The sequence below is a fragment of the Macrotis lagotis genome, chromosome 3, assembly GCF_037893015.1.
Source record: "Macrotis lagotis isolate mMagLag1 chromosome 3, bilby.v1.9.chrom.fasta, whole genome shotgun sequence".
NCBI lineage: Eukaryota > Metazoa > Chordata > Mammalia > Peramelemorphia > Peramelidae > Macrotis > Macrotis lagotis.
In genome coordinates this window covers 168,003,240-168,022,824 of record NC_133660.1, presented here as the reverse complement: position 1 = coordinate 168,022,824, position 19,585 = coordinate 168,003,240, and the positions used below count along the sequence as shown (strand labels likewise).

The window sequence follows — 19,585 nt, the reverse complement described above, 5'->3', positions numbered from 1 at the left end:
CTAAGGTAATACAGGTACTATTAAATATGTTAACTAAAACTGAACAGAATGCATCAGATATGGTCTCAGAGAAAAGGAGAGTGATTTGTTCGCTAGACCTTCTATCACTGCTACCTAAGGCTATATTAGGATTTTGTGGCTTCTGGATCACATTAAATCAAGGTCAACCAAAATCCCCAGGACAACCAAGTTGGATTATTTTGGTTAATATATTATACAAATAATAATAAGGGGAAAATGTTTTGTGAGGAATAACTAAAATCCAAAAGGAAAAGTTTTAAAAAAAAAACAATTTAAGAGAAAAATAATGTTAAAATAGCCTTTTCATCTTTTTTATTTCTTTGGATCATTAGGTTAAAAGTGTAAAGGAGGTACCATAGAAGGCAACTAGTCCACTCCCCCCCCCCCATTTTACAGATGAGGAAACAGACACAGAGATATCAAATGACTTGGCAAGAGTCACACATCCATAAACAGGACAAGTCTAGTCCTCTAGCTCTGACATCAACTGCCTCATGACCTAATTTGTTGGCACCATTCATTTATGTACATTTCCCATAAATATATGCTATGTTTCTATTTTCTACAAGCAAAAGATTCTCTTCTATATTTTGGGGCTTCATTCCAAGTGCTTTTTAGCTTATGGAAACCATATTCACATAAATGGCAAAGTAAGAACAATTGTGCTTTACTTAAAATTAGAAAATATTGCATTAAGTATAATCTGGAGAGTTCCAAGCTATTTATGAATGTGCAATTGACTGTACAATATAATTTATTAGTCCTGACACTTTCCTTTTTTAATTAAGAATGACCAAGTCAGTAGTAGAGCCAGCAATTGTAAAAATTTGAAAAAAAAAAACATGATGGATTCCTTCCAGTCAAGGGATGTATTAAAGGGGAGGAAACTTAAACTTATTCATATTATATTTTAAATGGATTCCCTTTGCATAATTTTATTTTGAAATACAGATGTTCTGATGTTGAAGCTTCCTTTCACTTGCCACTTCTACAAAAAAGGTACATATTTTGCTCCCAATTTGCCTTTATCTCAAGACTTCAAGTCATTACATTCAGCTCTTAATAAAATTAGTGATAAATAAAAATCAAGAAAAGGATATGCATTTGCACTCATCACTGTTGTCATTATTATTATTATTATAATACCTTAATATATTCTAGTTTTCTACAAGGCTGATTATTATTATTGAAACAGCTTTAAATTATTTTCCCTTATCATTAAAGATATTTAGCCTTATTTAGTCTGCTGGTAAATTGAAGGACATGAGAATATAAACATGAAGACAAAAGAAATCTGTGCACGAGAGAAAAGGAAGGAAAAGTACTTTAAAGGAAATAAAGAAAAAGAACTGGATGGGGGGGAAGAATGTGGAAATGGGAAATATCAAGAGAATAAGGTTAAAAAAACAATGAGTTCCCATCCTGATATTACGGATCATGCTCACACTCTCTTCTGGCTTTTGATAATTTGTTGCATGACCTGGAGCAAGTCACTTAACTTTCCTAAGCCTTAGTTTCCTCATCAATAAAATTGTTCTTACATTCTCTGTTTAATTGGTTTGTTGTGAGGAAAGTGCTTTGTAAGTCTTAAAATGCTAATGAAATGTCAGTTATTATCAGCCCCCAAAGGACTGTTGTAATAATCAAAATGAAAAAAACTAAATGAAGGGTTTTTTTTTTCAATTATAAAGGCCTGTTGAATGTTCCACTACCATCAAGAAGATGACTAGAAAATGAAATGGGCCACTTACCAAGTGAGAATAGAGTTTAGACAAATCAAGTTTTATAGCAACATTCTCAAAAAATTAAATGATTAAGAGAAGATCTCTAGAACACTTGGTAGATATGTGGAGAAGTTACAGTAAAAGACAGATAAGACTGAACAATAACCAAAAGAGTCAAATTGGACCAAAAAAAAGTTTTTGTCCACAATGATGAAATTACAAAGTAGTCCAAAATATCAAAGTGGTATCCTAATCCCTAGGATGCCATATTCATTAACGATAATGATTTATATAATATGTTAAGGCTAATAAAAAGAACTTTTCATATATTATCTCATTGGGTACCCAACGAATACTGTAAGATAGTTATTTTCTTTTTCTCAGGAAGGGACACTGAGGTCTAAATAGAATAAGTGCTGGCCTTTGATTATACAGCTAAGTGGAACATTATGGCACAATGGAAAGTCAGATTGCCAGTCAATTAGCATGTATTAAGCCATACTATATGCAGGCACTGTTGCTAGGTTTTGAGTCAAAGACAAATTCAAATTCCATCTCTACTATTTAACCTTTGAGCAAATCACTTAACACTCCTTGGTCTCTGTTTCCTTTACTAATTCATTTCTAAGATGCCTCTCAGCTCTAAATTTATTATCTTATGATCCTTAAATCACAAGCAGAGCATGATCTCGAAGTTTGTCTGACTAACACTAGGCTAACAGATCTTATTACAAGCATGAGCCTGCATCAGAAGACCTCAGAGCTTGACCCACAGATTTTCAGAAAAGCGTTGATTAGAGAGTCCCAGTGAAGAATTTTCATTATATCCATGAGTATTCAATTTAAGCTCACCCTGATTTTAAATGGCTCCTTAGTTCATTCCAGCCTACTAGTAATAAGTTCTTTCTAATTATGCCTACATTGTCTTGGTAGTTCTCTCATTCTTCTCTTCTATCATTTTTTACCTTTACAACTTTTCTACTTCTAGAAGTTAGTCAGAAAAGGACCCCATGAAGATAGTTTTTACCTCTAGCTTTAAGAGGGAAAAAGTATTTGACACTATATAATTGGAAAAGCAACATAGAAAATTCTCATTTTGGGGAAGAAAAAAACTAATAGCCAAAGAAACTAAGTGATAACTCAAAATCACAAAGCTAATAAAATGACAAAATGGAACTAAGTAACTGCTTCATGACTCCCAGTCCAATTGGCTTTTGCTATTGTCATTGGAGGAGGAATTCCTGTGCCAAGAAGAACATGCAGTGGGCAATAAGAGACAAAACACATGATGATATGGACATGTCAATCAGAGCTAATAGCTGTTCTTGATAACTTTGAAAAACTACTGAATGGAACAAACTCTTAAAGGACTTGGTAATGCCTTTCAGTTCTATTTACCAAATAAGATAAACATTTCAACTTCTGAAAACACTTTAGCTTTTGCTATATAACCTTTTATTCATTTCTAAAATGGAAACCTATTTTGCCTACTTTACAGAGTAAGTAGAAGGATCAAAGTGAAATAAGATATGGTAAATATTTTGAAAACTTTAAATACTATAAGATACAAAGGATTATTATTTTAATTATTATTTTGCAAATTTATCATTGTGCCAAATTCCCATATAGCATAAAGCATGAAGATATCCTTTTAGATGTTTTTCCTCCACTATCTTCACCTTAAAGATCAGGAAATTAAGCCTAAGAATGGTTAAGGGATTTGGACAAAGTCACACAGCTAATTAGAAAAGTCAGGATTTAAACTCCAGTCTTATGACTTAAAAACACAGCATTTTCCACAACACCAAACTGATTAAAGATAGGTGACACAGTAGATAGAATACTGAATAAGGAGACCTGAAGACCCAAATTCAAATTCAACCTCAACTAGCTATAAAAAGTTATTTGCCTCAGATTTCTATAAAATAGGAATAATAATAGCCAGAGCTTCCTTAGGGTTGCTCTGAGGACCGAATATATGTAAAGTGCTTAGCACAATGCCTCACATATAGTAGGTATATAATACTTTTTTTCCTTCTCGACTTGAATAGCAGCCCTCATTACATATTATCACACTAACTAGTTGTGGGGTCTTGAACAATTGAGATGTGTATGGCTTGAACTCCTACTTCTCTACCTACAAGCTGCTTCTCAAAAATCAAGTTTATACATTCACTTGGATCATAACTGTATTTGGTATATATACCTTCATTCACTTCTGATTGCTTTATTCCCTTATTAATGAAATAGGCAGAATATTATATGCAGTTTCTCTTAATAAGGTTACAAGGAGGATCAAGTGAAGTAGAATTAGGCAAATCATCTTCTGATATATTTATAAAAGCAACAGAGTTGGAACCACATCTGTTGATTCTGACTATAGGCCAAAATTAAAGAAAAATACTCCTAATTGTATACAAATTTATTGTTTTTGAGGGAGTAGCCAGATGAGATATCTGTACCCACAATTTCTTTGGAAAGTGTAGGACATTCCCAGTGTGGAAAAGTCTATCACCAATGCAAAAAATCAATGTATCTGGAATTTATATTCTCAGAGTTTCCTGGGACAATGTAGTCCCATTCCACATTGTCATGTAGTTAATATGTGTCAAAGCCAGGATACATATTGGTCTTTCTGTGTTTCAGGTCAGCCCACCTCTTCTGAATCTATTCTTTACTAAAAATTTGATAATAATAATTCATCTTTTTATATCATTCCAAGGTTTGCAAAACAGTGTTTTCAGAAAAAACCCCAGAAAGGGTGGCAGTTATCTAATGAGTTATTATTCCCATTTTTACTCCATTGATTTTTCCATTGTACCACATAGGGTCTCTCCTTATATTTTCCCCCATAATTATGCCCCAACACATTACCCCCTTGCTACTATGAAGTAAGCATCTTTTCATTACCAGGAATATATCTCTATATTCATACATTTGTTTGTTGGAAATTTGATGAGACAAACAGAAGTTAAGTCAGGATCACATAGCTAATAAGTATCTGAGGTTAGATTTGAACTCAGGCCTTCAAGTCTCTAAATCTAGCAGTTTTGTCCCTTTTTTAAAAAAATAAATGAATAACATGATAAATCAAGAAGATATTATTTAAGTATTTATTGTGTGGTACTATGAATAATATTGGAGGAAAAATATGCAGATGATTCACATCTCTCTAATTATCCCAGCTACACATAACCTAAAAAATGCCCCAGGATAAAGAAATACTCAGTCATTTTGACCCTTTTTCTGACATCTTCTGTAATTTGTCCTTTAGTGATGACCATTATCAAGATCTCCTTAAAGTATAAATTCAAAGCAAGACTTTGAAAAGTCTTAATGGTGGCCTTTAAATAAAAAAATTTTCAATCTAATTTTTGTGGAGGCTCCTACCAGCAGAACATTCCTAAATACTATGCTCCTGTGCCTCTAAGTGATCTTAAAGGAAAAAAAAAAAACAGAAGAGCAATGAAGAGAGGCACAAAGCCAAATGTGGACTGATTCCCATGATCCATAAAGGAAACATTCAATTAAATTGTCAAGTTTACCTTCTGAAAAGGAAAAAGTTCTGTCTGCCAAAAATTCTTTCAAACTTCCTAAATGAGTAAATTAAACCCTACCCAGTACCTTTGAATTGTTATTTTCCCCACATTCTTTTGGAATTTTTGTAAATTCAAAGACTTCATCAAAATGATCAAATCTCTCTTAAAGTCAGGATGCTTGCAAGCTTTTGTCAACCCATGTAGGGAAATGGACCGAAGAGAAGACCCTGAAAGATGTGACTTGTCTCATATTTTAGCCCTTTCTTTCTATTAATGCACTCCTCACAAAATGCATCCACCTTGTATAAGGACTTGGTTGCAAAGTAAAATTTGACTGAGTCCATGTTGAAGGGCTTGTGATTTGTCAAATGTCTTAGGGTACAGGTCTGACATTCAGCATCACTTAAGTATGTGGTACAATTATTCCAACAGTGTAACCCAAGGCATGTTTTGCTATTTTTAGGTATCAGCTGTAAAAGTTATTCACATATTTATATCATCATAACAATTGTGCAGGTACACACTCTAAAATCAGTATATCTCCTAGAAAAAAATCAGTGTGACATAGCAAATGGAACTTGGAATCAGGAAACTCAGAATATAAGTTCTGTTTCTGATACATCTTCATTATTTCACCCTAGGAAAATCATATAAATTATCTGGGTCCCCAGGTAGCTTTCTATGAAAGTATATTAGATCTATTTGAAGACCCAATTGGTGGAAAAAATTTCTATACTAGCAGTTATCCACACTGATTAAAAAGAGATATTCTTGATCACTACCTGAGAATTCAACTTTGGAGGAACCAGATGCTAAAATCTAACTATAGTTAGCACATTCACTTCATTTGGGAAATTCAAGTATCTCTCTGCTTAGAAAGCAATTCTTCATGCTAACTGTAATAAGATGGGCAATACATTCATTGACTATATGAGTTTAAAGGTGTGCTCTTTTCAGAAGAAATGCTTTTCCTTACAAATGTGCTACATTTTTACACATGGGTAAGAATTTCTGAGCTGGTGCAATCAGGACATGATTGCTCCAAATGAGGATCAAATTTAATTTCCCCCCATATGCAGTGCTTCATCAATGCATTAGGAATTTAATTCATCTATTCAGTATATTTTCCGCTTATTGGTCAAACAGGAGAAATCTTTATCTCACAGGCACTAAGAAGATTCTGAAAGGTCACTGCATGTGCTATCACAAATACACTTCTGGTTAAGGAGAATGCCACTAGAAACTCATGAAATTATTGATATTTACTATGGATATTTCTGAAATGGCAATGCCCATTTTCAAATTTCAATGACCAACAACAACAGCCCAAGACCACTTGTCCAAACTTCCCTGTGGGCGCTTCTGGACAATTAAGTTCTGATTTTCTTCTAAATTTAATGTAAGTTTCTTCTATTTATATTGCCACTTGGAGGAGGGAAAGAAATTATTTTCTTTTCACTGATGAATTATTTCAGCAATTAGCATATACATATAGATGACATATCATAAATATATATATATAGCATTAAGAACATATACAAAGATTTCATTTCAGAAGAAAAAATGGTTTTGCTTTTAAAAAAAAGTTTAAAAGATATGCTGCACTAAGTGCATTTTAGTTAAGGAAACTACTACATAGCAGCAAAACAAAACAAAAAACAAACGAAAAACACCACTACATTAGACTTTCTGATTTTTTCATAGGGTCCTTAGATAAGTAAACTACCCAATAGACCATGTTAAATGCTCCAAAAGTAACAGGGAAAAGAATACGGGCATATTTGTCTATTTTACTTGTGCCAGAGCCTAAAGGTGGTGGCACAGGGGGAGGCGTGGCAGCCAATGATTTTCCAGAAGATCCAAAAGTATTGACCTTGGTTTGGATCTGTTTCAGTCTTGATCCAAGTGCATGATGCCTAGCTGGGGAGACCGTGTTGACCAGCTGGGACACATATCCAGTTAAAATAGGAGTGGATGGAGGAGCTGGAGGAGGTGCTCGAGCAGCAGAGATTGTCTCAGCTGCATTCACCTTACTGAATGGGTTGGGACTGGAAGCTAGATAGGATTGTGGTGTGGTGCCAGAAGGCCCCTGAGCTTCTGCAGAAGTTCCCGTTGACACATTTCCAGTCTCAGCTCTTTTGCCAACATCAGTCTCAGATTGAACTGGTACATTGGTTCTTTTTCTCACATTTGAATTGGCATCTGTAATCTGAAAGAAAGGGTTGGGGAAGGGTAAGAGAATCAGTATTAGACATATGATAATTTTAAGCATTTGGATTGATATCTAGTAAGGTTAAAACTCCTTCAAGTAGGCCAGATCTTGGAAAAATGTTTAAATTTTAAGCATTCCATGGTACTTTAGCTCCAGAAGCTTAAAATAATACTCTAAATTCAACTGAATTTCTATATTTCAAATTTTCAATAAAGAACTTTATTCTCAATCCATTAATTAATTCTATAAATAAATGGACAATGAATCTCCAAGGAACTGGATGCAGCAAGGAATGTGTTTGTTTCTATTATGAGTGTTTGTACCTTTAGTGCTATATATTATGCATTCTTTGTTCTCTTCTATTGTAAAGCACCTCATGTCTGGAATTCTCCAATTAGGCATTGTAAACATTTCAATATATTTTGTTAAGCAAAATGAACATCTGTTTTTATGTACTCCATGGCAAAACACTCTTTTGTACTTGTATAACTCCTTCCTTTTGAGAATTAAAAAAATATTTAATTTCCAAGACCTAAATATTCCCTTTCATAAGAAGAACCTTAAGGTAAATGTTATACATGATACTGGTGCACTTGGGTATTTATATGAGGGCAATGACCTGGGAGTTAGGAATACCTGGGCTATTATAATATAAGCATTTATCCCCGAGAAATCCACAAGACTTAAGAAAGTGATGAGAAAATGCCAATAATGCCAGTTAAACTTAAAAGTATGCATCTCCCTCCCAATGGTTGTTTAACATTTGTCAGCATTCTGCTGATTTCAAAGTTTTCCCCTTACATATGCTATCTGGAAGACCACTGGTGAAACACATAGTCTCTCAGTGCCACAGACTACTCTGTATGATCAAACTTCATTCGCATTTGGTGTAGGAAGTTTGCATAAATGGAATCCCACATCCTGATAATAACTCAGGTAAAGCGGTAACTAACACAAATATCCAATGAACATTTATATTTTGCATGTAAATATTTACCTTTAAATTAATATTTATGATATCCTTTTATTGAGCATCAAACAAAACAAAACATTCATGAATATTTTAAGGCATTCTCCCTTCTTAGCACTGAAACAAATAAAAATTAATTTTCAACTATGATGTCAAATATTTTGACAGTATTCCTTTATGATAGTTCTTATTTGTATCATCACCCATGGAGAAAATAAAAGGTTAATTTTAACAACTTGTTATCAAGAAATATTTTTCAAATAAACTTTTGATTTGGAGGATTTTTCAGATTTTTTCTTTTTTTGACAATTCTTATATCTTATAAGATTAATTATATATGTATATATATATATATATATATAAAACCCATTACCATAAAATTGAAGATGTGGGTTGTAAAGCTGAATAAATCACTTCTCTATCAGTTATGTTAATATCACATAGTACATGACATCATGCTATGGGGTCAGACATACAAAGACAAAAAAGAAATATCCCTTGCCCCCAGAATTTATATATTGTCAGGGTCACTATATGTGTCTGTATATGTGTGTGTGTGTATGTGTGTCTCTGTGTGTGTATTGTAACTATACATAAAAATATATGGAAAATAAGTACAAAGTAACTTGGTGTGGTGGGATTAGCTAGTTAGGAATAAGAAAAGTTCTTAATTTGGAGGTCTCTCAAGCTGAACTTTGGAGGAAAGCAGTGATTATATACTATTGTGGGATGAATTGTTATTTTTGTCATCATCATTATTATGCTTAAATAATATTTCCTAAAAATAATCCCCCATGATGTAATGGAGAAAAAAAAGGACACTTCGCAACCAAGATATATTACAGAAGGAAGCCAATAATGTATAAAAATACTGATTGCAAGTAATTCACAAAGTAAATCATCTACACTCAGATATTAAAAGTTAGCTGCATAAAGGTTTCTTTTGCTTATGAAAACATGTTTGTTATGGTGCTTCTCTACAGTCCTAAAGTCCATCCCCAAATATCTATCTAAGTTCAATTCTTTTTTCACAGACACAATGAATCATGATTCCAAGGTCACTGGGTTTAGAGAGGGAAAGTTCTAAATTTGGAACCAAATGAGACTCTGTGAGGGAGAAGAAACATTCTTCATGTCAGCCTACAGTAATTTTCCAAGCAGGTTGCGGTGGAACTAATGAGAAGACATAGTCTAACATATGGCAGGCACCCCAATTTGAATGGAGACAATTGAAGTAACAATTCACATCCACCTAAAAGCTGAAGAGTCCATTACTTACCCAAAACTATTTTTCTGCAAAGCACTGACAAACATTGTCTAATTAATCCTCACATCTTTAATCCTTCTGTGCTGAAGGTTATTTCTTCCAGTTTATCGAATGAGAAAATGAACCAGAGAGCAACTTGCCCAAGGTTATAGGGAGATGAAGAGAATGGGGAAGTCAAGAGAAATATGTTCTTTCTCCCCATTTAGAACTCCAATTTTTATAAAATATGTTGATTCCAATACAGTTCAATGTAGTACAAGTCAATTCAACAAGTATTATTCAGAACCTGCTACAGGCTCATTCTTACTATGGATCTTGAGAGGAAAACAAGTAAAAAGAAATAGAAACTATAGTCTTTAACCTTAAGGTATTTATTTACTATCTTATGGACTTAGGAACACATGGCAGTGAATACTCATTATGAGGCATTATATGATCAAGTACCAAAATATTTAGTAACCCAGAGTCAGGAAAAGGAGAGGGGACTAAATGACTGATTAAATTTATGCTCCAAAATAGGCATGAAGTAATTACCTAATTACCTAATAGCCTAATCTTTAGGTGGCTACTTCAAATGGAAAAAAATTCAATAGGCTGGTTCATTAGTAAAATTTTAAATTTGATAGGGATAAATATAAGTTCCTTTCTTATGTTATTGTTACAGTATTAACTTCACAAAAGATAGATTAATATAGCTAGTTAGTTTTTTTGTGAAACAGATATGGAAGGTCTACTCAATCTCAGGTGAAATTAAGAGAAGCATAATGGGCAGGGGAAGGGAGGTGACCACTCTTCCTTCATCAAGTCCTTTCAGGAATATTTTGTTAATTTGTGATATTGCATTTTGCAGCTGTTGCTTTCTTGTTATATCAGTCATGTCCAACTCTTCACGACACCATTTGGGGTTTTCTTGGCAAAGATAATGGAGTGGTTTACCATCTCCTCCTGAAGCTCACTTTACAGATGAGGAAAATGAGGTAAAAGGGTTAAGTGACTTGCCCAGGGTCACACAGCTAGTAAGTATCTGAGGCCTGATTTGAATTCAAAAAGATGATTCCTCCTGATTCCAAACATGCATTCGATTTACTGCACTACCAACATGCCTCTCACTACATTTTATAAATGAATTATGTCCAGAGGAAGGCAATTGAGGATAGCAGAGGAACTCAAGGTTTATACCATAGGAGAGTCAGTTAAAGGCACTGGAAATGTTCATCCAAGAGATGTGAAAATTTAGGAATTTTGTGCCAGCTGTCTTCAAGTATGTAAAGGTCTAGTATGTGTTTGTCCCAGAAAGCCAAATTAGAAGTAATGAGTAAAAGATGAAAAGATAAAGATTTAGATTTTCTACAAAGAAAAAGTCCCTAACATTTGCTACTAGTAAAGAAATGAGATTGACTACCTTAGACCATAGTGTTTTTTCTTTTACCAGAGGGAAAAGTAAAAATTTGATAACCCTTTGTTAGGTATGATACAGAGATGGCTTTTTTTAGATGACAGGTTGGACCATCTGATCTCTAAGATGAGAATCCTCTGTCCTGACTATTTCCTTTATATATCTGTACATCATCCTTTATGCTATTGTTATACTTTATGCTATTGTTACTTAGATAAATCATTGATAGTTTCTTATCTTGGAATCAAAATATCTAGAAATTAATGAAAAGAACTTTGGATAGTGTATATATGCTGAGCCCCTTCCACCCACAGAGCAGACTACACTTCCTTCAATTCTTTTAAAATCCAATGAACTAATATACAATTGAACCATAGAGCAATTGTATTTGATTCTCACTATGTGACTGGTCCACTTTTTCTATTTGTAAATATCTCTTAAAATGTTTTTAGACTGTTTATCACACATAGATCTATGTTATGTGGTATTTATGACATTAAAATAATATAATATCAAATATATAAATTGTATTATGGAAATAGTATATAGAAATATAATAATTAAACTACCAATAGGTCCCATCTACTACATCTATAAAAGGTGTAATATCTTATTTTATTACCTATTCATACCCACCATTCATCTTTCCTTTGGTCTTTGAACCTGCACCATTCAGAAGTGTGACATGACTCCCAAGAATATCATAGCACCAGGTGCTAAAGAAATGAACTTATTTAGAAGGGGACTCTGTAGATACTGAACACACTTTGTAATGTCATTATCTGCCTTAAATTTTAAGCCCCTCTAGCCCCTCTTAGCATAAGAAACAGTCTATTTTAGCTCTCTTAAAATAATTTTGTTCATTAATTTTACTAATGTCAATGATCATAGATGATAAACCCTTAATGACAATTTCTACGAATATGTGCTTTGATGTTGGCTGGGTCTGTCTGTGATTGCCTATCAAAAGTCTGCGGCACTGTGTCAGATAGTGAAGAAACCTTACAGTCTTTTCACTAATAAGTAATACAGTATAGCCATCAAGTGCTTAAATAGGATGATAGTTTCCTTAACATTTTCAAACTACAGATTTCAGTAACCAGATCATTACGTCTAGTGGTCTGCTATTGCAATCCAAATTTCCAACTCACCATTTATACAAATCGGTATAATTATAATATAGTTGAGAGAAATGATTATTCCTCCCTTATTAATAATTATTGAATTAGGACAGAAGCATGGAATGACTTTTTAAAGGATCTGAGGCTGAGCGAAATGAGCAGAACCAAAAAAAAAAAGTACACATTACAACAACATTGTGAGAAGAACAACCTTGATAGAAGCAGCTCCTCTCTGCAGTTCAGAAAGTTAGGACAAACATATTAGACTCACTATGGACAATATTATCCCTATCCAGAGAAAGAAAAACCAAACCAAACAAAACACACACACACACACACACACACACACACACACACACACACGCAAAAAAACCCCAACCCTTCCAAATCTGATGAACACTTTATAAAAAATATCTCTTATGTATCTCTGTCCCTTAATCCTAATTCCATATACTGAAAATAACTAATGCGTAAAAACTGGTTGGGGTCTTAATAAGATTGAGGGAGAAAATTTAGTCTTATCAGCAATGTTCTTCAGACACTGAACAACTAGAGGTTTTAGAAAAAATCTTGTCCTAATTCAGCCAGTTTAGCATTAAACATACATATTTTTGATAAACATTTTTACGCATTAGTTATTTTCAGTATATGGAATTAGGATTAAGGGACAGAGATACATAAGAGATATTTTTTATAAAGTGTTCATCAGATTTGGAAGGGTTGGGGTTTTTTTGCGTGTGTGTGTGTGTGTGTGTGTGTGTGTGTGTGTGTTTTGTTTGGTTTGGTTTTTCTTTCTCTGGATAGGGATAATATTGTCCATAGTGAGTCTAATACGTTTGTCCTAACTTTCTGAACTGCAGAGAGGAGCTGCTTCTATCAAGGTTGTTCTTCTCACAATGTTGTTGTAATGTGTACTTTTTTTTTTTGGTTCTGCTCATTTCGCTCAGCCTCAGATCCTTTAAAAAGTCATTCCATGCTTCTCTAGAGTCCGACTATTTACAGTTTCTTAGAAAACAATAATATTCCATAATATTCATATACCATAACTTGTTTAGCCATTTCCCAATTGATGGGCATCCCCTCAATTTCCAATTCTTTGCCACTACAAAAAGAGCTGCTATGAAGATTTTGGAACATGTAGGACTTTTCCCTTTTTCTATAATTTTTTCTGGATATAGACCTAAGCCATTTACTTCTAAATTACTCAGCCTTGGGCAATAAAATCAAAGCATTTGTCCCTACCCAAACCTGTGAAGAACTGGCTGTTCACTGCAGAGGGGCATATGGATGAAAATAAATTAATTAATTAAAAATAAGGAAAAAAAAGAAGTAAATGGCTTAATCAAAGTCACCTCCCCGGTCCCTAATTAGAATAGACCAACCTCTCATTGTAATATTCATTCTTATTAATTGTTAACCAGAATTGATTGCCACCCTCAAGAGCACCCACTCATCCAAGACTGAGACTTCCAAACTGTGTACCTACCATCATGATTTATCTTTGGCATTTGAGTTTCACTGAGCCATTTTATTGGTGATATGCTAGCATTATTAATAAAATGATTAATTACTCAGAAATCATGTCTTTCAAATTTCTAAACATCAAAAGCATCTGATGTCAGACAGCATCCTAGCTCATTGGTATCTTTGTTCTCCCCTTCTTATATAGACATTTTATTACTAAAGGGCACATTTGTGCAATGAATAGAGTAAAATAGCATGAGGTAGAAAGGCATAATTCTGAGAAGACCTGCCTGAGTAAAATCAATTTTATTCAGATGCAAAAATCTTGACTGATATTAAAGATGGCTTTAGTGTATTGTTCCTTACAGCTAATTTTCATATGACTGTTTTAGGGCTATTATAGTAGGAAAATGAATTATATATTGACAATTTGTTACATTGATGATAAAAATATAAAGTTTGGGTTTCTCAATCAAAGTTGAAAGTGAGTCACTAAACCCTAATTTGAAGTAAGAGGGACTTCAAAATCCAAAGTAAAAGGTAGAAGATGAAAGTAGAAGCTGCATACAAAAACCAGAAGATAAAAGCCAACACAGCTGAGAAATTGACAGAAGGGAAAAATGAAGCCAAAAAACAAACAAACAAAAAAAAAAAAGCAATGGCAGATGTTTTGAGTTGAAGCCCCTTGACTAAAGTCAGACAGATTCTGTTAGAACAGTTCTAATGCTAATTGATGACTAAAGAAAACAGAATATTCCACTATTTGAAGACCTGATTGGGAAAAGGCTATGTTGTTCTCTAGCACCATCTATAGCTTGAGAAAGGGGGAAATCCCTTGGACAGCTGTCTACAGCTGCTCTTTCTTTCCTTGAGGGAGGAGACATAAACAGCTTTGCTATTAACCCCAAGGTTAAGGGAATTTTACATTGTAAATGTTTCATATTCCTTCAGCACCTAACCAAGGGAGCAGACCCAGGAAGTTCTGCAAATCCATATCTGACAATTGCTAAAAGAGCTGAAAATTATTCCACTGGTCTGAGAAAAACAAAAAAAAAGGGGATTCATCTGGCAAAATAGTGAAGAGCCCCAGAAGGGAGCAGCCCCACCCAGTAGGTAATTCATGATGCACACTGCTACCTAAAAGGTGAAGAATATTAAAGTTTCCAATACACAGTTGGGAATATCTGTAGGTACATTGTTTTCCCTATTCATGTGCTTCATTTACAGGTATCTCCATAGACCCTGTGTATATTGATGGGAAAGTGTGATCTACACTGTTATGCTATGGAAGACTGTTGTGTTATGATGATTATCACTTCACCTTCTGTTACTAAATGTTATGTTTTAAAAGTTGATTGTGTTATCCAGGTTGATTTGTTTACATGGAAAACATAAAGCTGGAAGTCTCAAGAGCTACTAGAATTATCACTAGGATTGAGAGTGAACTGGAACAAAACGATCACTCTTCTGGGAATCCACCACAACCAGCCAATGTAGTGTAGGTGAGGTGAGTAAACCATCTCTCAACCCTGGAAGAGAGAGATTTGGAGATCAGTGTATACTCCTATATGTTATGCATGCATTCTTTGGGATAATATCATTTCATTTATATGAAAGTTATTAATTCATAATTAAGCAGAATGATTCTACTAGCCCAGGAACCTAGGAAGGAGGAAATTATTCTATTCATTTTACTACTTATAGGATAGATTTAAAAAAGAAGTATAATTCTTTGAAGTTGGCTCTGCATAAATCTCCTTCTAAATTAGTAAACACTGACTGGTACAGATGAAACTTAAAAGAAGCTAAGCAAATATAGTAAACTAATTGAATTCATCAACAAATGTGGATCACCTACTATTTGCCACATATTATACTAGACACTGTGGGAATCAAACTCTACCATCTATAAATTAGGGAAAAGTCAAATAATCTTTCAGCTCCAATCCAAGAATCTTAATTGCAGAGCAGGAATTAATATGCATTGGTAATAAGAGTTTCTTCACCATATTGGCAGTTAGGGGTGGCTAGGTAGCACAATGGATAGAGCACCGGCCCTGGAGTCAGGAGTACATGAGTTCAAATCCAGCCTCAGACACTTAATAATTACCTAGCTGTATGGCTTTGGGCAAGCCACTTAAGCCCATTGCCTTTCAAAAAAACCTAAGCAATAACATATTGGCAGTTATACCAATGAAATCATAGTTCTATTTTATGGCTGTGTTATATACTATAATTAATATGTGAATTTGGATAAGGAAGACATCAGTGTAGACTGAGGTTCTCAAGGAGGGTATTGAGAAGGATGAGGGACTTGAGTAGAATCTTGAAAGATGAATAGGATTTATAAAGATGACAAAAGAGTTCAGTGATTTAAGCAAAAGCATAGACTCTGAAATAAATATTGAATATGTGGGAAGAGGAGTTAGGGAAATCAATTACATTAAAGGGAAAAAAGTCAGAATGGAACATATTGTGAAAAAAGGTTTGATTCTATAGGGTAGAAGCAGACCATGAATGGTTTTGAAAAGTAGGGGGAAGAGTTTCAACTTAACAGAGCAAGACAGTAAGCTCTTATTGTAAATCCTTACTAGGAGAGTACCATGATATATATGTTTGAAAGGAGCCTTAAAGGGAGGTTCTGACTATCAGAGGGAAGAGTGGCAAGGTACTTCTGAAGTGTAAATTTCAAGACTGAAATGATCTTCCAGGATGAAAAGTTCAAAGAATGTTGATTGAAAGGACACAGAAGCCTTCATCCATTAGTATAGCAACTCATGAGGAACTTTCTATGATTATATTCTCCAGTAATCTTCTTACACTGGAAGATGAGATATCTTTGTCTCTGTGGATTTTTCAAAATAGAAGATTCCTATACCCCTGAGATCATCTGATAGATGAGTTCCTCTGAGAACCTCCATTTTGAGAAAATTCTCAGGCCAGCCTCATATTTACTCCTTCCTGACTCCAGTCTTAACTCTAGGACTTCTCAAAACTCCCACCTTGGCGACTTCTTTTCCAACTCTCCAACCAAATATTCAGTGAATTTCTTTTTTATGTATCATCTTCCCTGATTAGAATAAAAATTCCTTGAGATCAGGAACTTTCTTTTCCTTGTATTAGTACCTAGCATATGATAAGTGTTAATAAATACTTAATATTTTCTTGCTAGGATTACCAACTCCTACAGGTTTTACTAGTCCCCATCAGTTATAATGAGCATGCCTCCCTGCCTTCATATATCATGGAGTCTCTGACTGCCACTCTACATTCCTGAGATCCTCCATACTTTGCCTCTTCCTTTCTCCAGAATTCTCATTTTCAGCTTGGATAGTAGTATTAAGTGGGCTAGATTGATTCATTAAGTCTAGTGACTAGATTCATTTCACCTTGTGACTTACAATTCTTTTTTCATTTTCTTGAGTGCTCAAGACCTGAAGCGCTTGGTGATGACCTGACCCAGAAAATCTATCATCAAGAACAGTGATCTTGTTCCAGGATAGTATTCTCTATGATAAACTATCTGGTGGTTTGAAGGTTTTTTAAAAAATGTTCGAGTTGGTAAGGCATTAAAGATTCTTTTGTCAAAATATTATTGGGAACAAGAAGCCACTCCTCGAAATGGTGAATTGTTTCCTATATTAGGTTGATTGCTGTGATAGAGAAAATTAATACTTTGCTTTCTCAATCTATGCAATTCTGTCTCATATCTTTTCATAGATTCTCCATTAAATATCTACTTTCTCTCATAGAGAAAATTTCGTAACCTAAGGTATAGGTATATGTGGAAAGATTTCGGTGGTTTTAGGAACATGAATGGGGGAAAATTACATCTTTATTTTTACTAATATCTAACTGAAATTTAGTTTTTCTTTCAATTATGAATTAAGAAAAAAAAACATGATTCTAAAAAGGGATCACAGACCTTACCAAGCTGCTAAAGGAATCCATGACACCAAAAACTGACTAATAATTCTTTCTGTAAGGTCTCTCATTCTTTTATTGTTCTATAATAAGTACCAATACCATACCCAGGCTTCCCTTTCACCAGACATTCTCTCAGGATATCAGCAGCTTATAACCTTTTCTGGTCATACATGCCTTTGCTGATTATTTTGTGCTTCCTTGGCAGAAGTCATCATGGATGATACACTGTAACCTAATTATACCCATCATGAAATTACATTTAAGTTGTGAGGTGCTTATAATATTTCTTCATCATCTTTAGTCACATAGCATCATACATGAAATATATTAGAACCCTAAATCTTCAGTTTCAGTCTAAGTTCTAATTCAATTCATTAAGCATTTAAGTGCCTATCTGTGTGCAGGACCCTGCCAGGGATACAAAAGCAAAACTGAAATAGTCTCTGATCTCAAAATGTTTACAGTATATTCAGGAGACACAACATTTAGACAGCTAAAGAATTAAATAAATTAAGAAGCAAGGAAAGAGCATTAGAATTTCATTGGGTTTATTATTTTGTGATTGTGGAGGAGAGCAAAGGTAACTTACCAAAATAGTCACTAAAACCATGAGAATGATTTAAGAAAATGAAATGGAAAGAAAATATAGATGAACTGAGGAAATGTGAAAGAACCTAAAAGAAATCTTGACCATTTACTTCAGTGCCTTAAAAACCTATAACAGAATTTTAGCAAGGATAAGATTTAGACTACATATCCAATTTCTTTACCCCAAAGACAAAAAAAAGGATACATTAAGGAATCTCATAAATACCCATTTCTATGATCTGTGCCCTATGACCCCAAAGAATAAGGTCTACACTCTTAACAAACCGAAGAAAGACATTATTGTGTCAAGAAAAGGTATTCTTAAGGAAACAGCTCACTATGTATGTCCTCAGTAGTAAGTACTCTTCATTAGTGAATATTTTATATTCACATTTGTTTAATTACCACTTAATAAAAGAACAAAAAGCATTTATCAAATCAGAAGGAGAACTACTTCAACATTTCCTTGGTTTTCATAGAATGCCATTTCTTTGTTAAATCCTGAAAGAATATGGTAAGCTTCTAGAAGTCAGGATGTCAATAGCTAAAGGCCCAACACTGTCTTGACCCAATTTAAAGTCTGATTGAGATTGAATGATGGAAGCCCCAGTATTCTGCTGTGAATATTATAAAATGATCAGAATCTGATTCTTGGCCTACTTTTCCATTTCCTGTAAAAAAAATTAGGCAAATCATATGAAGTTACATTTTAAATGATGCCTCAAATCCCAAGCTCTGCTCCTGAACTGGGAGAGATCTCATTTCCAATGCTGCCAAATATCAAATAATCAGAAGCCTATTGACCTACATGGTTCATCATTCCCCAGAAATGAAAAACTTTGAGTCTTGCAAAGTAAGAAAGCATTTGGAGGAATTAAGAAGCCAGTAAGATTTATCCCATGTTTAAAATCTTTTAGGTTTCAGTGGGTCTACTATGTCCAGTTTTCAGTCATTCAATTAATATCTGACACCACTCAGAAGTCTGCAATAATAAATCCACCTAAATTTCATGTTGTGTTTTTTTAACATTTTTTTTACTCAATTTTGAAACTATTTTGTCATCAGTCAAAATAGCCTGAAGCAAGGAAACTAGTAGGATGTGGATGTGTGGTGGCAGATTCAAACATTACCAACAAATTCAAACAACAACAGCCAAACAGAGCCTTTCCAAGTGGTATATCAGTCATAACAGTTAAATGACACGGTTTTAGCGGCAGCATCGCAAGTAGAATAATTGTTGTTTGAAGCTTTCACTCTAGCAGCATGGAGGCACAAGAACTGGACTGGGATTAGAAAATGCAAAGCAGCTGAATCCATCTTGCTTGCCTGCTTGGGAAGCTAACAAAGTTTAATGGA

At 34.1% G+C, this 19,585-nt stretch overlaps 1 protein-coding gene across 1 annotated transcript in view; it reads right to left on the bottom strand.

Moving 5' to 3' along the window:
- Positions 1 to 6,959: 6,959 nt before the first annotated feature.
- Positions 6,960 to 19,585, bottom strand: part of GABRA4 (gamma-aminobutyric acid type A receptor subunit alpha4) — a 95,169-nt gene continuing 82,543 nt past the window's right edge. The window contains exon 9 of the mRNA XM_074227469.1: positions 6,960 to 7,493. Coding sequence (XP_074083570.1) covers positions 6,960 to 7,493 — 534 coding nt within the window. The remainder of the gene's footprint in view (positions 7,494 to 19,585) is intronic.